This window comes from Cibotium barometz, chromosome 35, assembly GCF_041138505.1.
Source record: "Cibotium barometz isolate CiBa-2024 chromosome 35, ASM4113850v1, whole genome shotgun sequence".
Taxonomy (NCBI): Eukaryota; Viridiplantae; Streptophyta; class Polypodiopsida; order Cyatheales; family Cibotiaceae; genus Cibotium; species Cibotium barometz.
In genome coordinates this window covers 24410715-24428921 of record NC_141080.1, presented here as the reverse complement: position 1 = coordinate 24428921, position 18207 = coordinate 24410715, and the positions used below count along the sequence as shown (strand labels likewise).

The 18207-nt window shown below is 45.3% G+C and overlaps 1 protein-coding gene across 1 annotated transcript in view; it reads left to right on the top strand.

Moving 5' to 3' along the window:
* Nucleotides 1-16793, top strand: part of LOC147618260 (protein CORTICAL MICROTUBULE DISORDERING 2-like) — a 29031-nt gene extending 12238 nt beyond the window's left edge. Inside the window, exon 4 of the mRNA XM_086774702.1 lies at nt 14926-16793. Coding sequence (XP_086630828.1) covers nt 14926-15973 — 1048 coding nt within the window. The 3' untranslated portion in view covers nt 15974-16793. The remainder of the gene's footprint in view (nt 1-14925) is intronic.
* Nucleotides 16794-18207: the final 1414 nt, after the last annotated feature.

Below are 18207 nucleotides of genomic sequence, written 5' to 3'. Positions count from 1 at the left end.
TTTCAAAGACAGCATAGAGGTGAACACAAGGAGGAAGGTACAGGCAAGTACGTGCACATATGTGAAGCAGGGTTGTGGATACAAGTGCCTGCAAGTACAGATTGGTACCGTTGCTTCCTCCTGTGCTGTTTCACGAGCTGAATTTGGTAAGCTCTGTTTCTGTTCATCTATCTCTCTTTCTACTGCTTGATGTCTGTTGCAGATATGAGTTATCTGGCCCCTTGTGAGAGGAGGGGTATGGCAGATTGACAAGGGTTGAGACAGAGTTTGGACAGCATATGTATGTATGAGCTGAGATGATGTATCATGCACTCGAGTTATGCCAGATGTATGCCCATGGCTGGCCTGCTTAGTGGTCTTGGCTGATCAGAGGGAGGCACAGTGTGTTATTGTGGAACACAGATCTGTGTGCATAGATCCTCTGTGCTAAGAAGGATTTGTGGGCCGTCAGATTGGACATACAGGTGTAAACTCTTGGCTGATTTTTGTTGTACTCAGCCATTCATATTATTATTAATTGAATAAAGAAATACCGCAAGGGGCGCCAAGCTTTGGGGCCAACAGGTGTCGTCTTGTTTTCAGATTTGGGCACTCTAGCTCCAATCTGTTTTGTTTTCACATCTAGACTACAAGTGGACGGGTGACTGCTAGTCTACCGCACTCTGGTTTCTATCAGAGGCCGGTTTCACTGTGAATGTCCACGGGCACTAGGGACGCCTGGACAACCCGTGGATAGGTGTGTGCACACCTGTTTGGGACTCATATGGTTTCCTTGTGTGTTTTGCAGGTGGTAAGTGTGCACACTTAACCCAATTTATTCATTATTTCATGTCACTAAGGTTTATTGGGTGCAGGGTTCACATTCACTGGGCAAAACACTTATAATTTTATAAGTGAGTTCACATCAAGGTGGACTATTTTTAATGAACTAAGGCCAAATATGAGAGATGGGCACCCAGGCCCTCCCAAAAAGCTCCACGAGTTGCTATTGTGGGTGTGGGAGGGCCAAAGTGGGCAAGCCTTGACTTGTAGAGCACTCAACTGGAAATCGTGGGCTATTAGGAGCTGTGTGGACAGGAAAAACAATGCGAAGTACAAGGGTCCCAGGGCTGGCTGGCTGCTATCTCTCTCTCTCTACAGGGCAGGTCGACTTCATCCACAGGGGCTGCAGGCTGTGTGGACAGGAAAAACAATGCGAAGTACAAGGGTCCCAGGGCTGGCTGGCTGCTATCTCTCTCTACAGGGCAGGTCGACTTCATCCACAGGGGCTGCAGGCTGATTGATTTGGCTCCAGGAGCTTGTGTATGGCTGTTGGGACTGTTTTTGGGCTTCTCTGCTGAGAATAGGGCTTGGACGGAGTGAGTAGAGCCTCTACAGGAGCTGGCTGACTGTTATAAGGGCCATTATTGGCTGTTTTTACAGGTTTGCAGGAGGTTTCTCATGACGAAACTTGAGCAAACATGTCCCTAGACAAGTACCAAGCTTGGGGATGTGATCTGGTGGAACCTGTGGGTGGCCAGTGAGCCAAAACCATGGCTGGTTACTGTTTTGCAGGTTTAGGACAACACTTTGTTAGAGGGTTGGTGACCGCTCTATCAAAGTATAGGAGCGGTTGGTGATCACTCTACCCTGGTTGGTGACCAAGGGTGTTCTACAGGAGCGGTTGGTGATCGCTCAACCTTGGTTGGTGAATGAGGGTGTTGCAACAGGAGTGGTTGGTGACCGAGTTGCAGGTAATGTGTTTACCTATGTTTCCATAGTTGGATAAATCTGGTGTTGGCTGGATGAGTGTGTACTCTTCAGGCACCCGCATCTTGTACATATAAATACTTTTGTTGGTAATAAAGATACCTCAAGGGGGGGCTGGCCCAACTTCAGCCCCTAGTGCTGTGTCATGTGTAAGTTGGTTTATGTTTGCAGGATGTATACGCTCATGTAATGTTTCACAATTATGGTAATCATGTATATGCCAGGAATGGTTGATGTATGTATGCTGTTTTGGTAGTGAATTGATTCCGTATACACATGCCCGTGTGTGACACGATCAGGAAGAAAGATGGTTCTTCTTGATTGTTTGTCGATTATCGTGCACTCAATAAGATGACTATCAAAAGTAAGTTCTTGATGCTTCCAATAGATTATATTGTTGAGAGGCTGAATGGGACCAAGGTGTTTACGAATCTGGACTTGAAGAATGGATACCATCAGGTGAGGATTGTTGAGGGGGACATCCCTAAGATAACCTTTCGTACCGAATGGGCTCACTATGAATTTGTGGTCATGCCTTTCAGCTTGACGAACGTCCAAGCCACATTCAACCGCATGATGATGGGTGTTTTCAGGGACTTGATTTTACATTGTGTTCATATTTTTGGATGACATACTGGTATTTTCCTGTACGGTTGAGCAGCATGACATTGATCTGGAGAAAGTCTTGAAGTTGCTGGAAAGCAACGACCACAGGGAAGAGTTGGATGGGCCTCAATGATAGGCACAGAAGGATTGTTAGGTAACTGACAGATCTGAATGAAGGCAGAGGCTTTCCCCCGTGGATGGCCTCGTTTAGGCATTTGTTTCTTCTTCTTTCTGGAGGAGTAGCTAGAATCAACCTTAAATGTGACTTGAGCGATATTGGCCGAGGGGCCGGGATGAGGTGTAAGGGAAGACCAGTCAGACATCTCTTTAGGGGTGGTGAAAGAAACTGACTGGGAGGGTGGGGCTTGAGCAACCTGACCAATGCATCGCCACTGAGAGGAACACGGCCAAGTAGAACCATTGCCTTGTTGTTGGATCCTTGGCGGGAAGCCCGATAGAGTAGGTGCTGGATTACTAGCCCCCTGTGGATCTCCGATTTGGGGCAGTGCTACCACCTTGGTTGTTTTGGCGGGTGGAGGTAGTGGGGTTGGAGGTGTTGCCTCTATTTTCCTTGGCTTTAAAAACACACTCATCATCAAAATGTCCAGGCATTTGGCAATAAGTGTAAAATCTATTTTTTTTGGGAATATTTTGCTAGTGGGGAATGGGTGTTCAGGCAGGGTTTTTGGAATTAGTATTGTTGCCGGGAGGTTTCCCTTGATTTCGTGAGTTGCTGTTTCCCTTCCCTTGCTGTCCTTTTTGAGTAGAGGTGGTATTGGACACAAGGGCTTCCTCTTGAGAGGATGACTTCTTGGGATGAAATTGGTCATGCAACCGAGCGAAGCGCAAGAGTTGGCACTCACACTCCTGGGTTAGGCATAGGTTCTAAACTAATGGTCTGTGTGACAAAAGTAAAGAAACTAGGCGGCAACTTGTTTAGTAAAGTGATAACCTGGTCTTCCTGTGACTTGGCAGAACCAGTGGTGGCATACTTGGCGTTAAGGTGTCGATATTCAGCAACTTTGACGGTCAGGTCATTCCCTTCTTTGATAGAGAAAATTTGAATTTGATGCTCAAGATCAATGTGACGCGTGCAATCACATGCGGCATATCTCTCTGCAAGGTGTGCCCATCTGTCAGAGACATAGGGGAATTGCTGGAGTTGAGAATGAAACTCGGCACAAGGCCTTGCATGAGCTCCACTATAGCAGTGGCATTTCTAGCTTCCCAATGGCTGATGACTTTAGGAGGTGCTAGGGAAGGGTGGGGTTTTGGTTCAAATCCTTTTACTAGGTTCCAGGAACCTTGGGAAGTAAAAACTTATTCCATAAGATTAGCCCAGGTTGTATAATTAGACCCCGTTAAAACGAGTCTTTTTTGTGAAAGCATTTCTAGACATAGAAACATGAAAGGAAGTTTGTGGGGGAGTCTAGGATGGCTGGTGCCCATATCCAGAGTGTAAGGTTTAAGGAGGGAAACCAGAAAATCCACCAGGACCAGGCATAGGTGTAGGACCTGTCGAGGGTGCTCCTTAAGATGGAATATAGGTTTGGGCACTCAGCATAGGTGGAATACCTGGTTGAGACACAAATCCAGGAGGGGGCAAATAATTAGGAAAAACGCTAGTGCGAGAGATGGGTTGGTAAACCACCTGATACCTCGGAATGTTGAGTGGCACCACAGTGCCAGAGGATAGTGTGTTGAAAGATACCTGGGATGGGTAGAACCCATACGCAGGACCCAAAGGAGGTGTAGGCGGTGATGACTGGATGCCAACACTAGTAGGAAAAGATACGGGTTGGGTGGGAGGGTTTTGTGCTTGAAATCAAGGAGTATTCCATAACACATTAGGAGTAGGGACAGAAAGTGAACCAGAGGAGAAAACAGTGTTACCTCCTTGAACACCAGAAGTCAGAGAGTGAATTATACTCCTAGACCCTCCTCTGTTTGGGTTCACAAAATGCCAGGGATCGAGGGTAGTTGATGGTACGGTTTTTTGAACCTGTGTTACAGAAGAAGATACCTAGGTAGAGTTAGAAGATACTAAAAGGCACATACGAACCTGATGTGGTCATCGGCAGAGTTGATGATGATGGATCTCTGCACGACCGAGGAGGTACGTGTCCTTCTTGAGAAAAAGTCCCATACCGAAGTCCAGTTTGTCGGCTAGAATGAGAAGCAGGGCTCTCCAGTTGAGGCTGAATACTTGGGTCCAATACTGGCACACTGGCTATGGGCATGTATCCTCCTCTGGATGTAATGGCTGATGAGCTCGAAGAAGAAAAACCATATGGTAGAGGGCGAGTGGGTAAAAATAGGCTGGTCATCTCCCAATGAAAGACCTCGAACAGGGCTCTCTAGTGAATGAGGAGTCCCATCCTCCGTACTAGATAGGCTGATCCTCCGGAATCGTGGGTAGACGATCCATGCTGTGTGCTCTCAAGGTCTTCAATCCTTTTACTCACGACGATAGCTCTGATACCATGTGAGGGCAAAAGAGACCAAACAACCAAATATATGAAAGATCAGATCAAATCACACAGCATGCAATGGTGATATGCATATAAATGATAAAGTCCAGTACAGGAGCTCTATGTGAGACTCCGAATGAGTAGAGAAGGCTGCTGTCCCAAAAAACGCAGATAACAATCCCGAAGTAACCCTGATGTAAGCGCCGATATATGCCTGATGTAAGGCTGATGTGGGCTGAGATGTAAGCGCTGATGTAAGCACAGATGCAAGCGCTAATGTCCTGATGGCTGCTGAAGTAAAAATGCAGAAGTATACTGAGATGTAAGTGCTGATGTATGCGGCCTGTACCAGCAGCAGCAACTCGAGAGAAAAACGCTGAAGATCACCCCTGATGTAGGCGACCAGTTCAGCAGCAGCAGAGAAAGGTTCCACCTGTCGTAGCGGCCTGTACCAACAGCAGCAGCCGGAGCAGAAGAACGCAGAGGTGCAGTCCTGAAGCAGGCAACCAATCCAGCAGCAGAGAGGAGTACAAATGCTGAGGTGCAGTCCTGAAGTAGGCAACCAGCAGGGAAGTACTCGTGATGGTGCAGTTCATAAGTAGGCCAAGTAACAACAGTATCCACTCTATCATTCCCTGGTGATACAGCCACCTGAGATTGCAAGGGCCCCAGTAAAGATTGCAGTAGTGTTAGCTCTTGCCTCCTTTTCGAAGCATGATGAATACCATACTAACGAGCAAGGCATTGAACATTAGACAAAAAGCAATCCCAGGCTGACATTCCCTGCTGTATAAAACATAGCTGAAAATTATTAATCAATTGTAGCATGTATCCATGGAAGACCTCATGATCATGAAAGCTGTGATTGAAGTGCAAAGGCGGCTCCCAAGCAAAGTTTTATAAACATCCACAGGCTGATGCATTATGTCCAAGACCATTGGGAAATGATCCGAAAGAACATGCTGCCTCTCCACAACCACTTTCAATATCTCTGGCAAAAATAAATCATGTGCATAACATACATTCTATCCAGCCTACTCCAAGTACCAGGAACCAGGATACTGGCGAGACTGAAAAGTAAAGCCAGAATCGTAAGGATGCAGCGAGGACCAAATGAGGACTAGAGACATAAAAGAGTCCCAAACCCGCCTTTCCGGATTATCCATTATAGAGTGAGGCGAATTAGCTTGATCAGTAGAAGAGCAGATCCTATGAGAAAACCTGGTTTTCCTAACCTCAAACATTGTTGTAGATCCTGCCAAAGAGAACAACGAGCCCCTATTGTATGGGGAGCATACACACCAACCAACCAAAGAAGTTGTTCTTCATAAGTGATCTCCACAACCATAAATCTACCATGTACATCTTGATACACAACAGAAGGCTGAAAACGATCATGGACAATCATCATCACCCTTGATTGGATGGAAGGGTGTCCATTGAAGAAAACATGAAAACCTCTATGTTTAAAGCCACCACCCGACTGACTATGTTGTTTGTGCTCAACTGCACAAAGAACATCCCATTGATTAGACAACAATGTTTGCCACAAAACATACTGCTCCTTATAGGAGGATATCCCACGCACATTCCAATGAACCAGCTTCGTAAAGACAAGAAACATAGTCAATGAGAGCGAGGCTGCGGCTTGCCCTGCCTTTCATTAGCAGCCAACATTGCACATACATCACCCATATAGTCACCCAGAACTGCAAAAGCATTTTGCAAAACCCCAGAAGATGGTTGACTGGATGAAGAGGGCTGATTCCATTGTTTACCTCTTTCACTCGTATACCTTATATCCCAAGGGGTGACAACACGGCCTTGTCTATCAAAAGTTAGAGAAGAAGAAGGCTCATTAGCCTTGGTAGATCGAGGGCGCAAATTATATTGCATAGGAAGTGATCCACGTCCCTGATAGAAGGCTGACGGTCTCGAGAATGAGCACCACTCTGACGTGAAGTAGCCCGGTGACCATAAGTAATAGGAGGATTATGCAAATTTTGGATTTCCCCTTGGCCGGATGATTGATCCATCTTTTTGCCTTTACGACTAACCACATCTTTCCAAGGAGCCTCCTCTTGAACTACTTGTTTTCCTCTATCCTCAACCTGGTGTACATCAACATGTTGTACATAAGGAGTATTTCTTGTGTCCTCCACAACCATGTAAGAAGCCTCCTTGCCCACTTGAGACTCCACCTCAACAGGCACCCCCTGATCTTTGTCATTGAGCTTGCACTCAGCCATGAAATGCCCCAATTGACCACATTGAAAACAATGTCTAGCGAAATCTCCCCAACGGAGCTTGAAATGCATACACCTCATTCTTGGTGACTTAAGGCGCAATCATGGAGGACGGGGACGAGCAGTATTCCATAACATACATAATCTATTCCGATTGTTGGACCTAGGACGGTGCAGAACCAAGACTTTTCCCAAAGATTTCATTGCCTCATGCAGCAGAGGCCAATACATAGTAGACAATTCTCCACCTCCACCGAAATGGGACATTCCAGCTTAAGAACTTCCTGAAACTCAGCCAAGGGGCTCCATAGGATAGCATGCACCAACTGGCCCTCAAAAAACAAAGGCACTTTTTGAAGCGCCAACTGCCGAGCTTTAGGCGTTTTAAACATAATTTCAAAAAACCCCCTGGGTCCATCAAAAATTTCATCTACCACATCTTAATGCAAAAGGGAAGTCAACCACTGACAGATCATATGCATTGGCGGCAAGCGCCATGTAAAAAAGAAAATTGCAGTCTCTAAGAGGTGGTTCACATGCACAGGTAAGACATTGATTCCAACAATCCCCCCCCCCCCCTCATAGTGTGTCTAGGATAAATCTAGGCTCATGGTTTCTCATGCCAGTTTTCCTAGTCAAAGATAAATCACATGGCTCTAGTTTCACAGGCCAATTATGGGATCTAAAGGGTAGAGTACACATAGGATCAAGTCACAGACTCACGAGTCACAACACAACACAATTGAAAACAACAAAAACTTGGGACTTTCAAAAAGACTATTCATCATTATAGTAATTTGCTTCCTCTGGAAAGCTCTTTCTTCTCAATGATGTTGGCATCTACCTTTTTGTGAAAGGAGTACTATTGATTGTGGTTGTTGTTCCCACAATGTTTGTACGGCTTCTTTGAGTAACAATCCTTCTTTGCATGGTTGTTCCTACCACAAAGGGAACACTTGATACCTTTGTAGTTCTTGGTGAAGGAGCTGTCCCCCCCTGCTTCTCTGTTCTTCATCTTCTTCTCCTCTTCCTTGAGGAGGTTATGACTCCTTCCAAGGTAAGATTGGGTAGGTTTTTCAAGGTGGTGATGAGGTTTCCGTAAAGCTCATCTGGCATAGACTTGATTAGCACAGCTACGCCACATCTTCCTTAACCTTGGCTTTGAAGCAAGCTGGTACATTAGGGATTTCATTACTCCCTCTCCAAACCGCCTCCCAAAACCCTACGTGTAGAGGGTGTGTCGAGTAGGACTCACTCCTTCCATTCATAGAGATGTGGATAGTTACTTGAGAACCTTCACGAGATGGGTGGACCCCATTTCCAGAGCCCGAGAGGGGTTCTTTGCCAGAGAGGATGTAACAGGAGACTCAGTGGACATCTTATTCCTTCACCACCTCTTAGCAGGACACGCTCGTAGAAGGGGGAAAGTCTTGGGTTTCCCTCGGAGAGTAGCCAGCCATGGAGGGAACGACCCTGCCGAGTTATTACTTGATGATCACTTTCAAGGGTTTTGAGCATAGTTGTTACGAGGCGCGCGTCTAACCGTTAGAGGCGTTCGAGGTGTACGAGTCTTTTGAGGCATTTGAGGCTTTGTTCGAGGAGTCTGGGCATAGTTGAATTTTTGTTTTGACCGTTTCTAGATTCTGCCCGTTTCCGTCCGTTTGAGTCTCTAGACGGGGGCTATAAGGGTCCCTCTAAACTCTCAAGACTCACACACACTCTCTCTGGAGTCTCTCCCTCTCATACACACTCTCTCTCTCCCTCCCTTAAGGCTTAAACCTTGCTCATGGCAACCCCTCTCTCACACACTCTCTCACTCTCTCTCTCACACTCTCTCTCTCCCTCTCTCACACACACCTAGGTGATACCCTCTCTCTCCCTTGGGTCTCCCTTGGGTCTCCCTCAAGGCTCTTTCTCTCTCTCTCTCTCGGACCCTTTGTTGCTCACTTCTTTAATAGGGCACTAGTGGAGGGCCTACCAGTTGAGTGCACTATGCACACCATCGTGCCTCTCCACAAAGCGGGAGACATGCTAGACCCCAGCAACTACAAGACTATCATGATTGGTCATACATTGGCCAAACTTTATGGCGCAGTGCTCGAGGCAGAGTTGAGCTCATATGCAGAGAAGGAGGGACTGCGAGCACCAGGGCAGGTTGGATTCCGACGAGCTTTCTCCTTTATTGACCATATATTCACTCTGAGATGTCTGATTGACCAGGCTAGGGCGCGGGAGAAGAGATTATACTACTGCTTTGTGGATTTCCACAAAGCATTTGACACGGTGACACGAGGGAGACTCTTCCAGCGCCTAAAGTCATTGGGGATCCCATCAGAGATGGTTTGGGGCATCTATGCTTTATATGAGCAAGTCCTCGGGCGCATACGATGCCTCGGGGGGCTATCTGATGTTATTCCTACTAGCACCATAGGTGTGAAGCAAGGATGAGGTGGCTGACTTCATTGGTCACGGTGGTGGGGATGGGGTAGACATCTCAGGTACCACAATCCACACTATGCTATATGCAGATGATATTATTCTGGTCTCTAAGTCGTAGATGGGACTACAGCACCATCTCCATGCACTCGACGACTTCTGCACACAGAGGAGGCTTATAGTAAACCTTGGGAAAACCAGAGGCCATGATTTTCCACACCTCAGGGCCGGTTCGACAACAGGCCACCTTCACACTAGCAGGAGGACAGGTAGAGGTGGTAGACTCATATGTGTACTTGGGGATTACATTTACGACTCCGCCAGGAAGATTTACTATGGCACAGGCAGCCAGGGATAGACTCACACGAGGGTATGCAACTCTGGCCATGCTAGAGAGACAGTGTCACCAGGCACACTTCCAGGAGCCTCGCACGAAGGGGTGGTTGTTTGACACACTAGTCACCCCTGCTTTGATGTATGCTGGAGCAGTATGGGCACCTGGGCTCGCCACCTCCACATGGTCTCAGATAGAGAGGCCTCAGATTCTCATGCTCTCACGGATGATCTGCAACAAACCCTCTGTCCCACATGACATTGTTCGGACGGAGTTGGCTGCACCTCCTATGCTAGTAGAGGCCCTCTTCCAGACGATCTGCTTCATACAGAGGATCAGAGATATGCCATCAGATCGACTCTCACATAGAGCTTTTGAGGCATCCAGGCAGCTCGTAGAGAGTGGAGATAGGAGATCATGGTATTCACAGATGATACACTGGCTCACTCAGCATGGTCTTGACATAGATCACCTGCCACCTTTCTAGTATAATATACATGCACCACACATCCAACTCTCTCACAGTGAGAGGAACAGAGTCCTTCGGCAAGATTTATGGCAACGATACACTCAAGAGACTTGGGTTACACCCAATCAGCCTCTACTGCCGAAGATGCTATACTACAGAGATCAGTTTATGCGTATCTCAACGGATGGATTCATACAGAGACTTGGATACATGGATGTGTACATGCCTCACAGTGCCAGAGTGGCGATTGGCCAGCTCAGAGTGTCATCACACCAGCTTGAGATTGAGGCAGGTAGGGCAGCATGGATCCCCAGAGCAGAGAGGATATGCAGTATATGCCAGGAGGAGGTTGAGAGTGAGGAACATTATGTATGTAGATGCAGAGCATATAGTGTCATTAGAGAGAGATACACCACCATCTTCAGTGGACATCCCACTCCGCCAGATCATGGAGTCCGCAGACCAGCGCAGATTTGGCCAGTTCTTGCTAGAGACACAGCGCCACAGAGAGACACTGCTACGGACTCATACCATAGGGAGAGGTGGGCGACAGCTCCAGCTCACTGATTTCTTCTAGAGATCTATCCCAGTGCCTACCTTGACACAGGAGGGGGTTACACTTCAGCGCGCTGCGGACCTCCGAGCCAGACGGAGACCGAGAGCACTAGGCTACTAGACTCCCAGACTACATCAGAGGGAGATCACAAAGATACGGGCTCAACATCAGCACCAGATCCAGGAGCGGCTAGCTCACTTACACTCACACGCGAAGATCATGCTCCGAGGTATTTTTGCCTCACCATCGCCTATGTATCACATATTACACCCCCATTATGGTACTGGTTGGAGCTAGACAGATCTGCATTGCATTCTTGTATACCCTACGCATATAGGTTGCATACGGAGCCTCTAGCAGTAGTGTTCCATCCATCACACCTCCCCACTAGCTCAGTACTTTCATAGTTTATTTCATGTTCATTTTGTCCTTTGTTTGCTGGACATCCAGAAGACATTGACAGTTGTACATTGATTTGTCTCATAGGTCGAGTTCGGCCTCTAGTAGACGTTAATACAGCTTTGAGACAGCAGACCAGCGCATACTGGGGAGATACATTCTAGACATACAGCGCCACAGAGAGACATTATTACAGGCTCAGACAGCTCCAGAGGGGGGGCGACAGACACAGATTACTACATTTTTTCAGAGATCCATACCCCTCCCAGCCCCTACACGGCAGGGAATTACTCTTCAGAGAGCAGAGACACTTAGAGCCCGCAGGAGACAGAGGACACCTGGCTTTCGGACACCACGCCTATACCAGAGAGAGATGACAGAGATCAGAGCTCAGTTTCACAGAGAGGGTGCAGAGCGACTGGCTCGCTTCAGAGCACACCCATGCATGTTCTTCAGGGAGCTGTGGACACCCCCTTCACTGATGCATACCATTTTATACCCCCAGTATGGTATAGGATGGAGCTAGCTAGGTTGCATATCATGATTGTATACTCCATGCATATAGCTTTGCATTATCCTAGTAATAGAGCTCCATCCCCTGCACACCCAGATTCAGCTTTTTTATTCAGTACTTTTTCATTTTGTTGGGATGACAGAGGATACCCCATACAGGTACTCCGATTTGTCTCATAGGCCGAGTTCGGTCTTTTGGAAGACGTTAATAAAATCTTTCTTTCTTTCTTTCTTTCTATCTATCTATCTATCTATCTATCACTATCTATATACTATGCATAATGGAGTTGATAGTTATATAGTCTTGTGGGTTGACTACCATGAGTATATAACATGCACGTTCCTAAAAGGTGAATTTGGGCATGTTCTTGGATTCATCTAGGTATATAATTTAGCCGTATTAGTGGACATGCAGATTTCACATTGTGAAGTTTTCGTCCGAGTTGCGGCCAGTTGATATTGTGCTAATTCTTTCTATCTTTAGCGGTGCATTTTCCCTATCAACTACTTATTTGCTGTACTAATTCTTTCTATTTGCTACTTCCCTTAGTGCTAGGCTTCATTATGGCTGAGTCTGCCCTGCTTCTCCGGAGGTTTGACAGAAACTCAGTACGAAGGGCTTTGTGTGAATATATGCTCTTATGTGTGTGTGGAGTGCGTGTGTGAGAGCATATCTTGATACAGAGTTCTACACCCACTATTGGGCAATGATGACGTTATGGGGATGTTAGTGGGGATGTCGTAGTATCTAGTCCATACTATGCATAATGGAGTTGATAGTTATATAGTCTTGTAGGTTGACTACCATGAGTATATAACATGCACGTTCCTAAAAGGTGAATTTGGGCATGTTCTTGGATTCATCTAGGTATATATATATATATATATATATATATATATAACAGATGCCTCTAACATGCCTAACGTCTCTAAAAAATACGAGTCTTTCGAGGCGCATACCATACCTGCCTCGCACCAAATTCCTCTGACACCTCTAACAACCGTGGTTCTGAGAATGTACATGTAGCCTATGGCTGTTTGTTTTAACTAATAGAAGGATCTCTTTCCCATAAAAAAAAAACTCTTGCTCACTTTGTGAGAGTGAATCTGCAATGAAACTAGTCTCGATGCTTTGAGGTTATTCTTGCTTATTTACGTATAATTGTGTTTATCATTATTATGAATTTGCTATGGTCTTCCCTAGCTGGTTAGAACTTGAACATAAAGAGCAGCAGAACTACCCTAAAAGAGTAGCGACCTAGCCTTTAAAATCATTATGGGCAATAATGATTGAGGAAGATGAGTCTAGAACATCTGTTGCAACATTTTTGGCAAAGGACAACAGAAGGTCTCTTGCTGTATTCTCAGCCTTTACCTCAGATTGCTCGTACAGGGAGGGGAGGGGGTATTGATCCTTGCATGTTGCATGCAATGCATGTAGAAAGTGACCATTTTAGGGACAGGAACAACAAACTTAATTGGCCAGATCCTAGGTAAAGACCAGCTACACAAATTACCTGACATATTTGTGCCAATTTGTCCCTTGGCTTGTTTGTATAGATTTAGGTGAAAACTCTGCGTTTTTCCCTCTCTTCTCTCCATTTCTTCTACATGGTTGCATCTATATGTTCCAAGGAAAGGTGTTTAGGAATGAAAGAAGACAAAAAGCTTTTGTGCATGTAACATTAGTATTAGAGCTTCAGGCTGGTTTTGAGATATTTTTGCCGCCCATGTCCCACACACCCTTACTGCATTGTGCATGGATGAAACCATTGCCCGTGTCGATCTTTTGGTGGCGTGGTGACTAGGCAACATTGTATCAGCATCAGGTTCATCGATGCTAAGCATTGATGGTGTCCCAAATCAAGGTGTAGAGTCCAAGGAGAGTAACCCAAGACGTTAAAGTTCCCAGGAGGTTGGTTGGTAGTGTTCTACAAGACCCAAGGGGAATGGGCACTGTGAATCGGATGCCACTTGGGGCATACCAAGAAAGGCTTTTACGAAAACGGTTCCAAGGGATGATGATCATCCAAGGGGTGGAGTGAGGATGTCAGACTCAATACTCAGGAAAAGAAGACCAAAAAAAGTGTTTAGGGATAGGGCATGAAGGGCCAGGGGACAATTGGAACAGATGCACAGATCTACACTAGACTTTCGAGTGGAATAAGGGTATGGCAAGGTTTTCAGTAGGAAGGTTGCTGGGCTAGAGGGATGACAGTGGGAATCCACGAGGAGACAAAGGGATGATGACAGTCATCCATGGTCAGAAGGTCGTCATCAAGTTCAGTAGGAGGGGATGTCATATGCATGCTAATCTAGAGTTGCAGCCAAGATTTAGGACATTGTTAGGGCTTGATTAGGCTCAGTAGAAGACACAAAGGACTCAGTTGGCTGGTCACTCAGACTCACACGTGTGGAAAACCCCTGCATTAAATGCTGGATTATGGTGGACAGAACTGGCCGACAACAGTATAGATGACCGACTGGCAGATTTTGGGCCTGTATAAGCCAAGGCACATTATTGTGTTGTTCATCTCATTCCTATCTTTGGATTTTATCATAGACTAGGACTTTTGAGTCAAGACCACCTTTTTGGGTGTGCCCATGGCCACCAGCTTTTGTATATGCATACATACTTTTGGTATTATTAATATATTGTAGATTTAGGTGAAAACTCTGCGTTTTTCTCTCCTCTCTCCATTGCTGTGTTCCAAGGAAAGCTGTTTAGGGCTGAAAGAAGACACAAAGCTTCCGTGCATTAAGTCTCCATGCCAAAACCTTCGTCTTGGGGCTTGTGGGACGGAACTGCATTTGGGCTTCCATTTCAAAAATGGCGCATTACAGGTGTCGTCTCTGCTGTTTCCCCCACCGCAATGGGATTTTGCTAGTCCTGCTCCAGAGTTAAAGGTTCATTGGCGCTTTACCTTAAGGGTCATGGAGGTAATGAAGATGTCCCATTGGGCACTCACATTGGGACTCGGTTAAATGGACACATGTTGAAGCAAACAAGTTAATGAGTGCTTACTTCTTGGTTTCAACATTGCCGAAGTGTATGAGATTTTGTATAGATTTACTTGTTTACAACAACTACAAACTATAAAAGCAATGGTTTCAACTGTTTATAGTTTTTGACTGGCCCTTTGCAGCATGTTTGCTGAGCTTTGTTCTGCAGCAAAAGTAGAGCATCCCGAGCCTTCCATCGAGCAGTTCCTGGAGCTTCAACAAGTGTTGGCTCAGGCCACAGCTGTTGCAGGTGCTTTGGCTGGTGTGGAGAATCTGTATAGAGAAGCGGATGATGATGCAGAAATCAGGCACATAGATTTAGAGCAATTTCGAAGCATTTCTGTGGAGAAAGCAAGACGGGCAAACTTGTGGGTTAATGCAGCTTTGTCAACTGATATGGCTGCCTTCTCACTAATGACAAGACAAACCTGCAGTTCAACCAACACGGCTTTCAAGAAAGATCTTGCCAAAGGAAAGGCAATGTTGGTGCTGGAGAGAGCCTCTGTCGTGCCCGGAGTTCAATTAATCAGTGCGACATCTGGTGCTTTGCCTTCAAAAAAGGGAGCTACATTGGTTATCCCTTCGCAAACCAATGGGCTGCAGCCTTCAAGCCCCCATAATGGAAATGAGAAAAGAAGCATGAGTGCAAGTGAAGTAGCCGAGACAAAACAAACCAATTCATCAAAGACAGCACAACCGACTTTGAGGCGTTTACCAAATGGGGTGTCTTCTAAGATAGTGAACACAAAACCTGCAAACAAATCGGATTGGGACTGCCATGCTCAGGGTCCACCTGTGCCTCTTGTTTGCGGTTGGGTCAAGGGTGATGGTTTGCAGGAAATGACAGAGCTTGCAAAGAAGCTCCAAAGAGAATCTCAGAGCTGGTTTTTGAGGTTTTTAGAGGGGGCGTTAGACAATGGGTTTCAGATTTCCAGTGCAATTGAAGGCGCCGGGGATGCCTCTGCACAAAAACCTGCACAACAAGATAAAACTCAAATTGCAGCTATGCTATCACAGTTGAAAAGGGTAAATGACTGGCTAGATCAAGTGGATACTGGGAAACAAGAGGCAAGTGATACTGAATTGGTGGAAACAGTGGCTCGGTTGAGGAAAAAAATCTATAATTATCTTCTACAACATGTGGAATCGGCTGCTGTTGCATTGGGTATTCAGGCCAGTCATATGACGTGATGATGTAATGCCACAGGTGTAAGCTAGGGCCATGGCATACATCACCTCAGCAAAGCCCACAATGAGGTAGTGTGAGTTACTTGATCTCTACTGGATGTCCTCTATGAAAATTTCCCTTTCAGCTTATCCCCTCCAAGTTATCGTCACTGAATGACATGCCAATTGGTAGCACAATCTGAAGTGGGAAGTTTCTTGGACAGGTTTAGTGGGTATGATCAAGTGCTTATTGATCCAAAGCAAAGCTACAATTTCTGCACCAGAACGAGATACCCTTCTTGTTGTAACAAATGGATGACCTAATTTTTCTTTAACTTGGTATTGTGGTCCTTGGACCGTTTTGAAGATTCTCAATTGCTATGGAAACTGGATAAGCTGAAGGCTCCGCATGGGCATGTGAAAAATATCATGCCTTACAAGTTGGCTAGCATTTGAAGGTTGGCTTCCCTTATTTAAGTCTCTGCAGAGGCTGCAGGCTATTCTTTCTTGTGGAAAGTTTATAAGACAAGACATGAGGTATCTGACCATGTATCAACGGGTTACCTTCCTATCATGGAATCTATTTTATCTCCTTGGGTGAGCCTGCAATGTACCCATGTGTACCATACCAGCATGCCCATCTGACCTCAAGCTTTGAGGCTGCTTCTTTCACTTGTCATGTATTTGCACCGTATGTTTCAGATTGTAGATACTTGCTGTTGTCATGAGAATATAAACACGAATAGAGGATCTTCACCTTTTTTTTGGGGGTTTTTTTGGGAGTTCTCAGTAGGACGAAGCCATGGATCTAAATGGACAAAGAATAATTACATATTTTGGTGAATGATGCATGATGCCGTTATAACATATTTGTAGTGTATTGTAAGGTCATGGGTAAAAAGCAATCTCACATTGCCCATAGGCAAATCAATATAATGTTGGAGTTCCATTGTAGTTCCACAGACTTTAAAGTGTAGCTTTGGCTTTCATGTTACCTAGGACCTCCATAGAATGTGTGAACCTTCTAATTGCCTATAACTCTCCAAGGATATCAAGGACGTAAAATGATTGAAGAGGCAAAAGTTTAGCGCTTCCCTCTCTCCAGTAAACGACCGACAACTTATCTTATGATTCAAATGCTAGACTCCATGGCCTCCATAAAATGATAACTCATCTAATCTTGCACTAATACTCTTACTATTTTGCCCTTGCCACAACATTCACACACGTGTCACTTTGTGACCATCTCATTTTACCATGTGTAAGAAGGGAGAGTTAAAGAGTGCAAGATAAAAGCTTTATTCCCATTTCAAATTCAAATTTTGGTTTAAAGTGGTTTAAAGAGGGAGGCATTGTTGTAGGGACGTCGCTTATATGATGAAAACCTCTCTTTCTCTCTATCATCATTGTTTAAATATAGAACACCCAAGCTGATGGGAGTATAGTTGAACTGGTAGAACATGAAGAGGATTTGGGTTTGATGCCTACGAGCTATACGAGGGCAGCACACATCTCGTACAAATCCATCATCCCAATAAAAAATAAAAATAAAAATAGAACACCCAATCATTATATGTAAGGTGCATCTATTTGAGGATATAATAAGTGAGCACCTTACCACATCTCCACCAATGAAAAAAATGTAAATGCAATAACCTAATCATTTTATGTTTAAAAAATATTTTTTCTTAACAAAAATTCTACATACATGTACCCATACATATACACACGTGTATCCACACACACACACACATGCACACACTCTCATGCGCTCTTGGGAGTTTTTTTGAGCTTGGTTTTCTGGCATATATGGATATGGATGCATACTCATACAGCACTTGAATGCCCAATACCCCACTCATTGTGGTTGGCAAGAACCACTTTTGTACATAGATGGCAGGCACTTGCATTGTCTATAGAGTTTCTTATAGTTCTTGGTTTGCTTTTTTCGTTTCGGATGGGTTGGAGCACCTCGAATGAAGTTTGGCTTGATTTGGAGCAAGAAGGTGTACAGTGGCACATGCTATCTTGCTTATGGTTATATATAGGAAGCGACAAATATATTCTCTATGCACAATTCAATTGGACCTTCCTCTCGTGTTTGGTTTTTTCCAGATCTTTGGATAAGGCCATGCAGAGTATGACATTAGGTGGTTGCATGGAAGTTTGGGATAAGGCCGTTACGTGACGATCACGTTGCCAACCTTGGAAGATGTCAAAAAAGGCATTTACATGGTATGCACTGTCTATGCGAGAAG